The following is a 14,383-nucleotide window of genomic DNA, read 5'->3' as shown; positions in this document are numbered from 1 at the left end:
GCTGACTTTGAACACACAATCCTCCTGTCTCAGCCTCCAGAGCCACTGGGATTGCAGGCGTGCGCCACTGTGCCCAGCTACTTTTTTTTCTTCTTTAGTGATGCCAGGGATCAAAGGGAAGCCAAGATCTCATGCATGTACTCTACCACTGAGCTACATACACCCCAGCCCACAATTTTCTTTTAAAAGGCAAATGATTTCACCTTCAATGGGTAAACATACACACATACACAAACACGAATTTTTAAAGATTTAAAGGGATGAAAACAATCCCTTCTTTTAACTATCCTTGAATCTTACTTTTGAAATCTTCTTACCTGCCTAAAGGTAAATACAGAGAGTCCCTGGCTTATGATTTTTTGACTTTCTAATAATGAAAAGTGATTTGCATACAATAGACACGACTGTGAGTTTTGATCTTTTCCCTGGCTGTCATGATACAAAGGGACATGCTCTTTCTATGCCGGCAGTGGCAGCAAGCCACAGTTCCTATTTAATCATGGGATCATAGGTAAACAACAGGTGCTCTATTGCTCAGAGGTGGCCCCTGGAGGAAAATAGAGGCTGGGACTTGAAAGTAGCCTTGGAGATGGAGAGGTGCAGCTGTGGGAAATGCTCATCCTAGCAGCTCCGTGAGAGACCCTAACACAGGCCAGTCACTGTGGAGTGCTCACAGGCATCGTCTCAGTCCTGCTCAACAATCCCTGGAGAGGCACAGATGTGGCTGAGGGGGCCCTGGCAGGATTGGGTGACTGGCAAGTGAAAGAGGAACCCGCAAATACAGGGCGACTCTAATGTTTTTGTTTTAATTTCCTATTTTTGAGATAGGGTCTCGCTAAGTTGCTGAGGCTGGCTTTGAACTTAGAATCTCCTGCCTCAGCCTCCTGAGCCACTGGGATTACAGGCATCACCGCCATGCCTGGCTCCTGTAAACTATCCTGGGAAGGCATTTTGAGACTATGGAGATGTATATACATTATCTTTTGCTGCATAGCCAGCCACCCAAAACTTAGTAGTTTAAAACAATGATTTAGCCCACAGTTTTGAATGTTGGCAAACTGGTTGCTTTTCTGCTGGCCTCAGCTAGGCATGACTACCTGGATGTTAGCTGACCATCAGCTGAGCAATGAAAAGACCATGTCTCTCTCATCATCCTGCAAGTTAGCCTAGGCTTGTTCACCTGGTGCCTGAGCGGGATTCAAGGAAAGAACGCATATATGTAAGGCTGGGGGGTTGTTGGTGCATATCTGTCATCCCAGGGAAGCTGGAGGCTGAGGCAGGAGGATCACAAGCTTGAGGCCAGCCTGGGCAACGTAGGGAGACCCTATCTCTTAAAATGAAAAAGGGCTGAGGGTATAGCTCAGTGATAGAGCACTCCTGAGTTCAATCCCCAGTACCTCAAGTGATGAAAGGCTGCTTGTGGCCCAAGTCAGAATTCACACGACACCTGCCCCTCATTCTTTGGTAAAAACAAGTCGCTAGTTCAACCAGATCCAAGGAATGGAGAAACAGATTCTAGCTCTTGATAAAGGAAACTTCAAAGAATTATGCCCTTTTTTCTTTTCCAACATGCCACAAGATTTTAGCACTGTTTGACCCTCCTTTATTTCTAAATTTGATATGCTAAGTTTTAAAAAGAATTTTTTTTTGCCTAATTTGCAAGTATGCACACCACCTACAAGATCTGCTTACTCTATATAACTCAAGCCCTTGGATACTAGACAATCAGATATGTTGCTACAAATATATACTAATTCAAGTACAAAACTCGTTAGCATTATGTAGAAACAGGAATAAATAGGCAGTACCTGAAGGAGAATTTCCTGCAATTTTTAATTCATGAACTTCATCACAAACTTTATGTGGCAGCCTAGAGATAGTTTTTGCTTCTCAGCTGTTCGTATGTGAGGTGGTTTCGTGACTCGTTCGGTGAAGAACTATGTGAAAACAGTCAGCAGTGATGGAACTCTTGGGTGTTGAGAAGGAAAGGACTTTTTCATTTTGGATGTGATGGAGAAAAGTGATTCCTCTTTTACGGTAATATTTTATGCTTTTGATGCCTTCAGTTCTGTTTGCTTCTGCTCTAGTTGGATCTTAAGCATCCACCTAAAGAGCCATGTGTTAAATTTTAGGCTTGGTTTACAGTGTGGTGCTATTGGGAGGTGGTGAAACCTTTAAGAAATGGGGCCATAGCGGCTGTATCTTAGGTTATCGGGAGCATGTGATCCCAGGGGATCCTGGAACCCTGTGTCTTCTCTCCCCCTTTCATTGCCCAACCTTGAGGTGAGTGCTTTTGCCCCACCCCGTGTTCCCTGCCATGATTCTTGCTTCGCCACAGTCCCAAAAGCAACATGGCCAAATAAACCATGGACTGAAACCTTCAAAACTGTAAGTCACTCTAAACCTTTTCTCTTTATAAGTTGATTGTCCCAGGTATTTCTGATAGTATTGGAAAGCTGACCAACACAGGATTTATCCTAAAATACAGAAGAAAACATCAAGTTATTTAACTTTATTCTCTAAAGAGGGAGCAGAGAAATGTAACTGTGCCATTTGGGACTCTGAAGGGAGGAGGATATTAATTATCTTTTGTGTATTCAGGGAGATCTATGTAACATCTCTGAGCAACCGTCCTCACTATTTTATCTTTTTTTTTTTTTTTTTTTTTAATTCTCTTTTTCCCAAGTTAGTAGCTCAGTGATTCATGAGTTGTGTGTGGTGAGACTTTAACCTTGGGAACTGAAACTGTCTTTTCCATTTCAAGTCGTCTACATGTCTTTGAGAACTTGATCAAGTCGGCACTCAGCCTGCGTTCATGGTCATTTTTAAAGGAACTCCCCCTGGCAAAAAATGGAAAAAAAATTTAAATAACAACTGAAGACAGTATTTTGCTTTAAACTCTTCTGAGAAGATAGTATTTATCCAGATAACTTAAGACAGAAAGGCAGACAGGCACACATATCAGTCTGATCAACAAAGAAATAGGTCAGGTCTTTCCAGTAACCTCAAATTTATTGAAACTTATCATTATCACTGTGATGTTGATAGCTAAGGGCAGGGAGTCTGCCGGGGTCAAGACATGGTCAGCAAAGTCAGACTTTGTCATGGGACACTGTAGACGGACCTGTCTTGGGACATTCCAGAAGCCTTTGATATTCATGCGTAAATACTTAGCCCCGATGGGATCCTCCTATTAATAAAGAAGGTATCTTTTTAAGTCACCTATATCAACAATAATTTCAACATGACTTTTTTTTTTGTGGGGGTGGGGGTATTGGGGATTGAACTCGGGGGCCCTTAACCACTGAGCCACATCCTCAGCCCTATTTTTTTTTTTTTCTCAGCCCTATTTTGTATTTTATTTAGAGATAGGGTCTCACTAAATTGCTTAGAGCCTTGCCGTTGCTGAGGCTGGCTTTGAATTTGCAATCCTCCTGCCTCAGCCTCCCAAGCTGCTGGGATTATAGGCCTGAGCCACCTTTTAAAGAGAAACAAAGATTAGAGTGTGTGTATCTTTAAACAGAATTTGCCTTAAGTTCTATTGTTTTAAAGTGCTATTTTGTCGTTGTTGTTCTGAATCAAGGCAGAAATGCCGGCATTTAATTTTTCTTTCGGTGAGCAGTAGTCTTTAAAACTCTTAAACTGAGAACAGAGTGTCGCATGAAGTCTCCTTTTCAATAGGACTTTGTGTCACCTGTTCAACAATCTTTTTTTCCCAGGCACAGTTGTTAACAAGTGTTATGTAATGAGGGAGGCTACGTGTTCTGTTGAACGATTCTGTGTAACTGAGTGCTGACAGTATCACCTCCTAACAAAATGTACAAAGCCCTTCTCTACATAGAGCCCATGTTACAGCTTTCAGTGGCTGATAAACCAAGTCAAATGATGCAACTTTCTACTAATGGTCAGAGCGAGGTGAAGAAGAGATTAAAGGGATAGTGAGGGACTTGGAGGGGAAATCCCAGTCCTAGGAGGACCATGACCCTGTCTGAGAAGGCGAGGATGGAATTGTGACCTGAGATCTCAGAAGACTTCAGGTCTGGGGGTCAGTTTTCCAGTGATGCACAGGTGAGGCCAGCGTGGAATTTTGTTAAGGTAATGGGGAAAAGTCGAGTGGACGTCTGAGTGAGCAAGGGGAGAACAGCCGAGACACAGCAGGGAGGAGGAGCGCAGGGCTATGCACCTCGGTGAGGAGGTAGGTGGGAAGCAGGGTGTGTGCAAGTGGCCAGATTTGACTTCCACATGGAGCCTGGGATCTTGCATTAAGAGAGGAAGGCAGTCGAGTGATGCACGCCTGTAATCCCAGTGGTTCTGGAGGCTGAGGCAGGAGGATCACAACTTCCAAACCAGCCTCAGCAACACTTTGAAGGCCCTGAGCAACTCGGCGAGACCCTGTTTCTAAATAAAAATATAAAAAAAGGGCTGGGGAGTGGCTCAGTGGTTAAGTACCTCTAGGTTCAATCCCTGGTACCAGAAAAAAAGGAGAGAGAAAGAAAAACAGACAGACACACGGAGGGAGGGGAAAGACAACAGACAGACACACGGAGAGAGGAAGGGAGGGGAAAGATAGTTGAGGCCTGTAAAGAGGCCTCCTGGATAAAAGGTACAGAGACTGGGCTGGTGATGACATCACAGCCTTTCACCATTCCGGCCCTGCTGTCAATATGGCAGCCTCTAACTATAGGTATATATTTTCATTTATAGTTAAATTAATTAAAAGTAAAATTTAATCCCTTAACATTTCTTTTCGTAATTATTATTTTTTTTTTTGCGGGGGGCGGGGTGGGTACTGGGGATTGAACCCAGAGGCACTTTACCCCTGAGCTACATCCCCAGACCCTTTTATTTTAATATATTTTTCGTTGTCAATGGACCTTTAGTTTGCTTATTTATATACGGTGCTGAGAATCCAAACTAGTGCCTCACACATGCTAGGCAAGCACTCTATAACAACTGAGCTACAACCCCAGCCCTTATTTTTTTAAAAAAAATATTTATTTTTTTAGGTGTAGATGGACACAACACAATGCCTTTTATTTTTATGTGGTGCTGAGGATTGAACCTGGGTCCCACCCGTGCGAGGCGAGTGCTCTACCACTGAGCCACAATCCCAGCACCCCCAGCCCTTATTTTTTATTTTGAGACAGAATCTCACAAAATTTCCCAGGTTGACCTTGAAGTTACAATCCTCCTCCTTCAGCTTCCCAAGTCTGGGATTACAGGCATGTGCCACCATGCCCGGCTATCACTACTCTTTATATTACTAAATTTGGATATCTGCATATACTCTGACCCAGGAATTCTCCTAACATTCTATTCTATCATAAAGATGTGTATATGTGTCCCTAAGGTACATATAAGAATGTTCATTTGGGCCATGCTATTTTTAATAGTCAAACTAGAAACAACCCAAGTGCCCAGTTCTAACAGTAGAAGTAATAAGTAGATATTGGCATATTCTAGGCTAGGGGTGTAGCTCAGTGGTAAAGTGTTTGCCTTGCATGTGTGAGGCCCTGGTTAGATCCCTCACACCATTTTTAAAAAGTTTTTTTGGTATATTCACACCATTGAATATCATACAACAATTAAAATCAGCACGGGACTATTCTAGGTAATCAGGTAGATACTAAAAACTATATAAGACATTTACAAACATTTACATGTAGTTTAAGAGTAGGCAAAACTAACCAATGGCAAGTAAAATCAGGATAGTGAACATTGCTAGAGAAGAGGTAGGAGATGGTGACTTCAAGGGGATAAAAGGGTTGTTTCTGGGTGCATATGTATTATTTCTTGATCTCAGTGGTGGTTGTACAAGAATGTTTATTTATTTTCAGCATTAAACAGTGAAATGACAGCCTGCATTTTTAAAAAATATTTTTTAGACATCGATAGGCCTTTATTTTGTTCATTTATTTATATGCAGTTCTGAGAATCAAACCCAGTGCCTCACATGTACTAGGCAAGCACTCTACCACTGAGCCACAACCCTAGCTCATGCATTTCTTTTTTTTCTCTTTTCACATTTTTCATTGGTATATTATAGTTACATTAATGATGGGATTTGTTATATATTCGTACATACACACAATATAATAATAATTAGCCAACTTCAGTCCCCAGTACTTCTCCCACCCCCAGTCCCTTTTCTCCACTGATCTCTCTTTGACATTCATGCAATCCCTGCCAATCCACCTTTCTTTTTCCTTTTTAGCTTCCACATATAAGAGAACATACAACCCTGACCTGGAGTTTAGCTTATTTCACTTAACATAATGGTATCTAGTTCCACCCATTTTCCTGCAAATGACATTTCATTTTTCTTTATGACTGAGTAAAATTCTATTGTGTATGTATACCACACTTTCTTCATTCATTCACTCATTAATAGACACCTAGGCTGGTTCCGTAGTTTAGCTACTGTGAATTGTGCTGATATAAGTGGGTCTGCATGTGTCACTATAGAATGATGACTTTAATTCTTTAGAATAAATACCAAGGAGTAGCATAGCTGGGTCCCTGGAGGTTCCATGCCTAGCCTCTTGATGAACCTCCATACTGATTTCCATAGTGGTTTGTCTACTTTACAAACCACTGATGTCATTTATTGGCACAAAAATCATTCAGATACAACATGGTGTCTAGAAGTGGCTACATCCTATACTTTGTGTATTTAGTCAAATATTTACTTTGCTCATAATTCTGCACACAACCTAGCCTGTCCCTCTGTGTTCAGCACTTCTGGGACAGCATTTGTGTTTTGAACCCTTGCTTCCAACACAGCACATTCAGATCGCACTGAACACGGGGCCAGCCTGGGCCCCAATGTGTGGGGACTACCAGGCACCTGCAAAGACTGCCCTCCTGGCAATTCTGGTCTCAGTTAAGCGTGAGTTGCAGCAGCACTGGGTCAGGCAGAACACTGACGTGTCCTGGCTCATCCTGCACATGTTGCCACTGCTGTGCAGGGACCAGTGAAGTGAAGGGAGGAACTTCATAGTCTAGGACCCTGATCTGTGTTCTCCGCTGCCCCAGCCTTCTTGACTGTGCCGAGTCGCTGGACCCACCATGAGAGGGGCGGCCAGGCCAACCTCTGTCAGCAGTGTTCCTTTTTCTCCACATCCTCTTCAGCACTGATCGTTATTTTGTTCATGATGGCTGCCATTCTGGCTGGTGTGAGATGAAATCTCAGTGTAGTTTTGATTGGCATTTCCCTAATTGCTAATGACATTGAACATTTTTTTCATATATTTGTGGGTCCTTTGTATTTCTTCTTCTGAGAAATGTCTCTTTAATTCATTTGCCCATTTATCAATTGGGTTATTGGGAAGGTTGGTGTTACTTTTTTGAGTTCTTTGTATAGTTTAGATACTGATATTCTGTCAGAAGAGTAGCTAACAAAGATTTTCTCCCATTCTGTAGGTTCTCTTCACATTCCTAATTGATTGTTTTGCTGTGCAGAAGCTTTTTAATTTAATGCCATCCCCATTATTAACTCCTGGCATTATTTCTTGAGCTTTGGGTGTCCTTGGGTTTAATCTATCCCCAGTACTGAAAAAAGAAAAAAATCAAGCTTTAGGGGTCTTGCTCAGAAAGTTGTTGCCTGTGCCGACATGCTGGAGAGTTGACTCTGTGTTTTCTTCTGATCTCTCTTTGACATTCTAGGGGTTACATAGTTTCTGGTCCAATTACTACATCTTTGATCCATTTTGAGTTGATTTTTTTGTGCAAAGTTAGAAATGGGGGTCTACTTTCATTCTTCTCCATATGGATAATTGGTTTTCCCAGCACCATTTGTCAAAAAGGCTATCTTTTTCTCCAGTGTGTTTTTGGCCTCCTTGTAAAGGATCAGATAATTATATCTGTGTAGGGTTGTCTCTGTGTCTGTACCATTGGTCTATGTGTCTGTTTTTATGCCAGTACCATTCAGTTTTTGTTACTATAGCTCTGTAGTACCTTTTGAGGTCAGGTATTGTGATGCCTGCAGCATGGCTTTTTTGGCTTAAATTTGCTTTGGCTATTCTGGCACTTTCATTCTTCCAAATGAATTTTAGGATGGTCTTTTTATTCTGTGAAGAATGTCATTGGTATTTTTAAGGGGATTGCATTGAATCCCCTTTTGGTAGTCTGGCCATTTTAACAATATTCTACCTATTCATGAACATGGGAGGACAGACTGCATTTTTCTGCATGCATGTAATGCTTCAGCCTTAAAAATAATAACACTAGAATCTAATGAAATTTAAAAAAAAAAAATGTGCAAGAGAAAAGAAATGAAGTCAAAAGTTGGTTCCTGGAAAAAAAAACAATTAAAAAGCAATAGCAGCAGCAGCCATCTAGCAAGACTGATCAAGGAAAAAGCAGATGGTAAAACTAATCATTAATCTGGTAATAAGAAGCTATGTTGCCAGACTTAATAGGATACTGTGAATATGCTAAAAATTTGAAAAGATAGATGAAATTGAAAGTGTCCTACACCTAACAAAACTGACAGAAGAAAAAAAACGGAAAAATCAAAATAAACTTATATTCATTAAAAGACTTGAATGTGTGAATTAAAAAAAAATATTCCTATAAAGGAAATACCCACATGCCTGTAATCCCTGGAATTTGAGAGGCTAGGGCAGGAGGATGACAAGGTGGTGGCCAGCCTCAGCAACTTAGCAAGACCTTGCCTCAAACTTTTAAAAATGGGGCTGGGGTTGTGGCTCAGTGGTAGAGCACTCACCTAGCACATGTGAGGCACTGGGTTTGATCCTCAGCACTACATAAAGATAAATAAATAAAATAAAGGTATTGTGTCCATCTACAACGTAAAAAATAATAATAATAAATATTTTTTAAAAACTAGGGATGTACCTCAGTTGTAAGGCACCCCTGGATTTAATCATTAGTAACAAATACCACCATCACTACTAATAATAATAATATAAAAGAAACTCTAGGGCCAGATAGTTTTTTTTTTTCCTACATCCCTAGCCCTTTTAATTTTTCACTGAGAGACAGGGCCTCATTAAATTGCTTAAACTATCCTTGAACTTTTTAATATGTACCTCAGCTTCCTTAAGAACTAGGACTACCCGTGGGTACCTCCCCACCTAGATTAAATCTTAATTTTACCAAATATATGTATTAAAAATGGGAAAGGGGCTGAGGTGGTGGCTCAGTGGTAGAGCACCTGCTTAGAATGTGCAAGGCACTGGGTTTGATTCTCAGCACTGCATATAATAAATAAATAAATAAATAAAGATCCATTGACAGCTAAAAAAATTTTTTAAAATAAAAGGGAAAAATAAAATCAAACATCTATATTTTTCATCTGAAACTTCTTCCCATTTGGGGGTTAAGTTTACATAGCTGTAAGATCCTTGAAGGAGGCACATGACTCCTTAACCCCCTGTCACTCACTTAGCAGTCATGATTGAGCCTGCTGTGAACTGGGCACAGTGATAACCAGTGGCAAACAGGAGGACAAGAAACCACTAAGCCACATCCCCAGCCCGTTTTTCTGTTAGAGACTGGGTCTCACCGAGTTGCTTAGGGCCTCACTAAATGGCTAAGGCTGGCTTTGAACTTGCGATCCTCCTGCCTCCACCTCCTAAACCACTGGAATGACACGTGGGCTCCACTTTTATATTTTGAGAAGGGGTCTTGATAAGTTACCCAAACTGGACTCAAACTTGCGATCCTGCTGCCACAGCCTCCCAAGTCACTGGGATGACTGGCATGTGCCACCGTGCCCTACCTGACATGGCTTTGGTTGGGAACCTATCGGGAAGGCTGCAGTCCACACCATTCCTCATGTTCTGCTCTCAAAGCCCTCTCGCTAATCTGATTTGTGAAGACATCTTCCCCTTGACCACAAAAGTACCGTGGCACTGCTCTCTAATCCTGCAAAACCAAAACCCTGACAGATTTTAAACTGATGAAAACTCGACAACGCTGTTGTGGTATATTATCTTTTAGGATAGATGGAGGTAACATCCCGTGGTAAAAACAAGAGTGAAATAGTTCTGAGAACTGTGAAACTGTCATCTTTTTTTCTATATGAGTTACTCCAACAGATGGGTGGTTTTCAATCTTGAGCCCCTTCAGTGGGCTGTGAGCACCCCGGGCTTCCATTCCAGTCAAGTAAGGAGTATCTCCCACTAGGTGTGCTTTCCCCAGCCAGGCTCTGCAGACCACCACATGTACACGGTTTCTTTCTGTCACCATCCTCCCCATTTTACTGGTATGAAAAATGGAGTTGAGACTTGCCCCAGGTCTGACAGTTAGGAAGTGGCAGGACTAAGATATGAACTCAGAGGCTGGTAGCTCAGTGTGAGACACTGGGTTCGATTCTCGGCACCACGTATAAATAAATAAAGGCCCATTGACAACTAAAAAAAATATTTTAAAAATATATATAGGAACCCAGGGAAGACATTCAGAAGGAGTTAGAATAAAGGGGACACTGGGAGGCTAAAACATTCCCAAAGGTAAAGTGACTCTAGGGGGAACAACTGCAGTTATGTCATAGCATGATGGGGACCAGGGTGTCTCCGGCTGTATTTGGGCCACTGGGGGTAGCACTTTCTTTCCTCCTTCATCCCATTCCCCCCACCCCCTTCTTGCTTCTTCCCTCCCTCCTGTCAATCATCCATCCTTCCTTCCTCTCCTGGATTTTGTTTTGCATAGGCATGTGACGACCTCCCCCATACACACACATACTTTCTTTGTAATAGAACATTCCACCTATTTAGCCACCTTCTATGAGCAAACCCTAGCCTGCACAGGGAGGCTATACAGATACACCAACCATGGCCCCTGCCCTGCAAAAGTTTTTCCTCCTCTTTCAGTGTTGTTACAGGAAGCAGTTCCCCTGCTCCCAGGAATTATCTTTGCAGCTTGTAGGATCGCCTCTGCTTCTTGCAGGGAACGTGAGGTCCATGCTCTGAGAGGGACCCAGCATTCATGATGATACCCAACTGAATGGGCCCCTTTGACCTCCTTCCCCCAGACCTCATATCCATCTCGAGGAGCTGGTTGGGGGATGGCTCCCGAGACCTGCCTGTTTGAAGGCTGCAGGCCCTGGAGTTCCTTCCCCAGGTGTGTGCACTGAATGTCCAGCAGATCATGTGGCCGAGACCCGCCTCCAGGAGTGGAGAACAGAGAAGGAAAGTGCATCTCTAGGAGGAAGCAGCTCAGTGGATCTTTTCCGTGCAGAGGAAAGTCGGGGAGCGGCGGTGTGCAGAGTCGTAAACGCAGGACCCTGGGCCAGGACAGCAGTCAGACACCTGTGACTGCCTCACTGGGCTCCAGGACTGGCATTTGTCACTGCTGCAGCCGGTCAGGCAGACCAAGCCTCTGTTCTCCTGAAGGAGTAGGTGTCTGGGGCGAGGCTTGGTTATTCCTTCCCCTGTCCCAGTTATCCCAGCAGATGCTGGAACCAAGGCTAGCCTGGGCCTGGTTCTCAGCCCGCCTCCCTTGGGGCACTTCTTGCCCCATTGCTGCTGGATTCTGTCCATCAGGTTCCCACGCTCCTCACGGCAGCCCGTACATCCTGGGTTGATGGTTTTGTGTGTCTCTCTCTCTCCTTCCAGGGGCAGGTGTGGATTAACGGCTTTAACCTTGGCCGCTATTGGCCGGCACAGGGCCCCCAGATGACCTTGTTCGTGCCACGGCACATCCTAACAACCTCGGCCCCAAACAACATCACGGTCCTGGAACTAGAGCGAGCGCCCTGCGGCGGCTGTGGCCCGGGACTGTGCACCGTGGAGCTGGTGGACACGCCTGTTATCAACAGACCTGTGGCCAACAATTATTCCTTCTCAGAACTGCCTACTAAAGACTCATGGCAAGACTATGAATGACGATGGTGACCCTTTGGGATTCTGGCCCCCGCACAGACCTCGGACCTTGCTATCCTGACATTCTCGGAAGAGTTGGTTTAGAGAATGAATTTAGGGATGTGTTTTCACCTGAGGTCTCTTTGCAGCCCTGCCATGTCTGTGCCCCACCCTCAGGGGCCACCTTGGATGTGTGAGGGAGGCGACAGCAGTGATACCCAGACAGATCTGCAGAGTCTGAGTGGAAGCATGGGAAGTATTCCTGATTTTGACTTTAATTTTAATTAAGAATCATGTTGTCTTTTTGCTAAATAAATTTATAATGAAATATGATGAGCCTGGGTTTTTTTATCTGTTTGGTTTCTGGTACTGGGAATTGAACCCAGAGGAACTTAACCATTGAGCCACATCCTCAGACTCTTTTTGTATTTTATTAGAGACAGGGTGTCACTGAGTTGCTTAGGGCCTTGCTAAGTTGCTGAGGCTGGCTTTGAACTCACAGTGGTCCTGTTTTTAATGTTGGGCAGGTATTAAGTTATGTGGTCTGACTTAAATCACAACTAGACTTGAGTGGGCTGAAGAAGCCACTTCACTAGCTTGAGGATCAAAGGAACAGAAGAGAGTCTTGGTTTGATCTAATGGACGGCTGCTTTTCCGATCCTTATTTGACTTGCTTGTGAATTTCTGTGATATCTACTAGGCAACCTGTAAGTACAGCTCCAAACAGTTATGCAAACAACCTAAGTGATCAACGGTTGCCTGGTGTACGCGGTATGGTCCTTCTGTACAGTAGACAGTATTTAGCTGTGAAAATGGTGATGTAGCCAGGCGTGGTGGCTCACACCTATAATCTAAGCAGCTCGGGAGATGGAGGCAGGAGGATCGTGAGTTCAAAGCCAGTCTCAGCAACTTAGTGAGGCGCTAAGTAACTCAATGAGACCCTATCTCTAAATAAAATACTAAATAGAGCTGGGGATGTGGCTCAGTGGTGGAGTGCCCCCGAGTTTAATCCCTGGTACTTAAAAAAAAAAAAAGTGATACAGATCTATATTTATTTATATAAAAATATCTTTCATATTGTATCAAGTGATCTCATTTTGCTTACTACAGTCTTGTGTACGGCCATGGACAGGCCTATACGTGTGGGGGACACTGTTGTATTGTATGCCTGTCTGGACATGGGCAGTAGCTCTCAGTTATTATGTTTTCTTCCATGCATGCTTCTGAGCAGAGCATATGTTTAATTCACTTTCAGAAGATTGCTGAGGAATGTACCATCATCTTCCTGATTTCCCAGATCATACTGTTGTAAGTGGCAGAGACGGAGTTGGAATCTGGCTAGTCTAAGCACATGTTGCCTGTGTAATCCTCACCTATTCTGCATTGGAAAGGTTTGGCATCACATCAATGAAATGTTGATATGATTATCTCAGGACCATAGGCATTTGGGAGTGGTTCCCTTTTTCTCATCTATATTTGCTTTTTTCTTGTTGTTGTTTTGTTTTTGTTTTTGGTACCAGAGATTGAACTCAGGGGCATTTAACCACTGAGCCACATCCCTAGCCCTTTTTTATATTTTATTTAGAGACAGGGTCTCGCTGAGTTGCTTAGGGCCTCTTCAAATTGCTGAGGCTGGCTTTAAATTCACAATCCTCCTGCCTCAGCCTCCTGAGCCACCGGGATTACAGGTGTGCGCCACCGCTCCTGGCTTGTTCGAAGTTCTTTACAGAGAACATGGTTTTTGTAAAGGAGGGAGAAGGGAAGGATGTTTTGTGCTGGTCTACAACATTTTCACTGGCAGTGTGTTTTCCCTCTCTCATAGGCACAAATAAGAACTACCTGGAATTCAACAGAGGATTTTAAAACTCTGGGTGAGCCAGCTGCAGGAGGTATATATGGGTTGAGACCAACAGACTAGACCTTAATTTTTAGACTCGGCCTCTTTCTCTAAGAGGTCGGCACCATTTGATGTTTGGATGTGGCCGACGAGGTGAAGGAGGAGCTCCGTGGATCCACAGCCTCGTTACCCTTCTACTGTTAAATGACTGAAAACATAAAGCCATTCCCCAGGACTGGCCAAACTGGTAAGTTTTGGAAAGAAATGTGAGGCTGTTCCTTTGAAAGCATATGTATTTAATAAATTGCACTTCCTCAGAGACCAGCACAGAGTCCCTAGGCGGCGGGCAGTGGAGAGGAGTGACCTCACTGGATGGCGCACTTGCCTCATACTTGATCATCTGGTCTTCAGGACCACACTGTAAGGTAGGCAGCAGCAAACCTGTTTACAGATGTGGACATTTAAAACTTCAGCACAGAACAGTTGGTTCTAAACCTCATCTATCTCCCTCCAAAAAACCAGAGTATTTTCACTTGTCACTGAGAGAATCTTATGGGGTTCCATCCCTTCCCCCTTCTAGGGTTCCGTCCCTTGCCCGGAAGTTTCTGGAATCTTCATACATAGTACCACCCTGGACCCTACTCAACCCATCCTCCTCCTTCTGTCACCTCTCATGGGCATTGCTTTTGCTATCTACAATGTCTTGTGTGTGTGGTGC

At 43.4% G+C, this 14,383-nt stretch overlaps 1 protein-coding gene across 1 annotated transcript in view; it reads left to right on the top strand.

Moving 5' to 3' along the window:
• Nucleotides 1-12,161, top strand: part of Glb1 (galactosidase beta 1) — a 90,178-nt gene extending 78,017 nt beyond the window's left edge. The window contains exon 16 of the mRNA XM_076868886.1: nucleotides 11,583-12,161. Coding sequence (XP_076725001.1) covers nucleotides 11,583-11,852 — 270 coding nt within the window. The 3' untranslated portion in view covers nucleotides 11,853-12,161. The remainder of the gene's footprint in view (nucleotides 1-11,582) is intronic.
• Nucleotides 12,162-14,383: the final 2,222 nt, after the last annotated feature.

This window comes from Callospermophilus lateralis, chromosome 1, assembly GCF_048772815.1.
Source record: "Callospermophilus lateralis isolate mCalLat2 chromosome 1, mCalLat2.hap1, whole genome shotgun sequence".
NCBI classification, from domain to species: domain Eukaryota; kingdom Metazoa; phylum Chordata; class Mammalia; order Rodentia; family Sciuridae; genus Callospermophilus; species Callospermophilus lateralis.
Note: the sequence above shows the minus strand (reverse complement) of the source record. Positions and strands in the feature narration are given on the sequence as shown.